This window comes from Amphimedon queenslandica, unplaced genomic scaffold, assembly GCF_000090795.2.
Source record: "Amphimedon queenslandica unplaced genomic scaffold, v1.1 AMPQUscaffold_4977_Cont23048, whole genome shotgun sequence".
In the NCBI taxonomy this organism is placed as follows: domain Eukaryota; kingdom Metazoa; phylum Porifera; class Demospongiae; order Haplosclerida; family Niphatidae; genus Amphimedon; species Amphimedon queenslandica.
The window spans coordinates 1-1,608 of record NW_003554715.1 but is presented as its reverse complement, the minus strand read 5'-3'; the positions used below and the strand labels follow the sequence as shown (position 1 = coordinate 1,608).

Here is a 1,608-nt window from a genome sequence, read left to right as displayed (position 1 = left end):
TAATGTACATGTATATGTATTTGCTTGGGGAATGAGTAGTATGTACCTTGACTAAGCTTCCAGGAGTGACAACAACGACTCGTCTCATCACAGGCAACCCACCATAAGGACCTTGCTTTAGTAACGTCCTATTAATTTAATAAAAAGATGAACATACACAGTTTACATGTACACAGTAAATAGGACATTATACGTGTAATTACCATATTAATGATATGCACTGAAGACTCTTGCCTAGTCCCATCTCATCACTAAAATAAAATAAAAACAGCAAATAAAGTTGATTATTAGCATATACACTGTACAAATGCACAATGTACATGTAAAACTAGAAATAAAAAAGGGGAAATTTTTGTGCCACAGTTGGGCTTAAATGCACAATCAATTTTTGTAAAACTTTAAAAATGTATGTACCACATAGTGGGAAATTTTGGAGGGAATTTAATTTGGTGAATTGGCATTTTGATAGCCATTCGCCAAAATAAAAATCTGCCATTTTGAGCCATTATGTGCATGTTCAATGGCACATGGGCGAAATTAAAATCTGCAATCACCAAAATTTAGCGATTCGCCAAATTTTCCCACTATACGGTATATGCACAATTGTATTTGTAATATTCAGATAATGCAAAGGTCATACTGTCTAATATAATGAACTATACAGATCAATAATGTTACTCCATTGTATTAATGAACTGATTATTAATGTTACTATTGATACTAACGCTAGTATTGCTCCTGATCCATTGTACTCTCTCATGCTCATCATACACTCGTACAGGAATATAACACCTTCACGCTGATGTGGGCGGAGCTTAAGTGATAAATGAGGATCAACCACAACATCAACAACAGGTAAACCACGAGTATTGTACTTTAACTAAAAAATAATATTAATAATAAATATACAGTAATATTAATAACGCTAATTGAAATTATTGAATTGCATTTACCTGATGGTTTTGAGTTGGTCTAGGTAGCACTAGTGCATCATCAGCAGTTGCATCGAAATGAGAACGATACTGTGAACTTTTAGTCTACAAAATAATAATAATAATAATAATAATAATAATAATAATAATAATAATAATAATAATAATAAGTAAAGGTTATACAACGAGGTGGAGGTATCTATGGCATTTATCATACCGAGGGCCGTAGGCCCGAGGTATGATAAGGCCATAGATACCGACACAGAGTTGTATAACCAACTTCTACCATGTACTAAAATAAACAAATAGTTTACTTAGCAACAGTTAGCAACAGCAATGCATTCCCATGGTAGCTTTTGCGCGTAGCAACAGCGCACTATAACAGTTTGAAAAATAACATTATCTTCCCAACAATGGCTGTCTCTGTCTCTGACATCTCAAGTGAAATAGACAGGCAAATAGAGGAGTTTCTTTCACAAATTACGGAGGAGCAATACCAAGACTTCTTAAATAACTCCACCCAGTTGCTTCCTAAGCTCGATGGCAGCATAGACGGCGGCTCTAAATCTCTCGATGGTTCAAGCAGCACCACGACCACTGCCGCATCATCATCCAAGATCTCAGCTAGCTCTAGGTTTGCTGCCCCAAAGGACGATGAAGCTGTTCTGGCAGCTCA

The 1,608-nt window shown here is 35.8% G+C and overlaps 1 protein-coding gene across 1 annotated transcript; it reads right to left on the bottom strand.

Moving 5' to 3' along the window:
• Window positions 1-46: 46 nt before the first annotated feature.
• Window positions 47-1,221, bottom strand: LOC109592496 (DNA repair and recombination protein RAD54B-like; the record flags this gene model as incomplete). Its single annotated transcript, XM_020007933.1, has 5 exons — window positions 1,150-1,221; window positions 954-1,037; window positions 726-880; window positions 204-251; window positions 47-128 (listed from the first exon to the last, which is right to left on the bottom strand). Coding segments are annotated over exons 1-5 (441 nt in total), but the record flags the coding sequence as incomplete, so codon positions are not given.
• Between the last annotated feature and the right edge of the window lie 387 nt (window positions 1,222-1,608).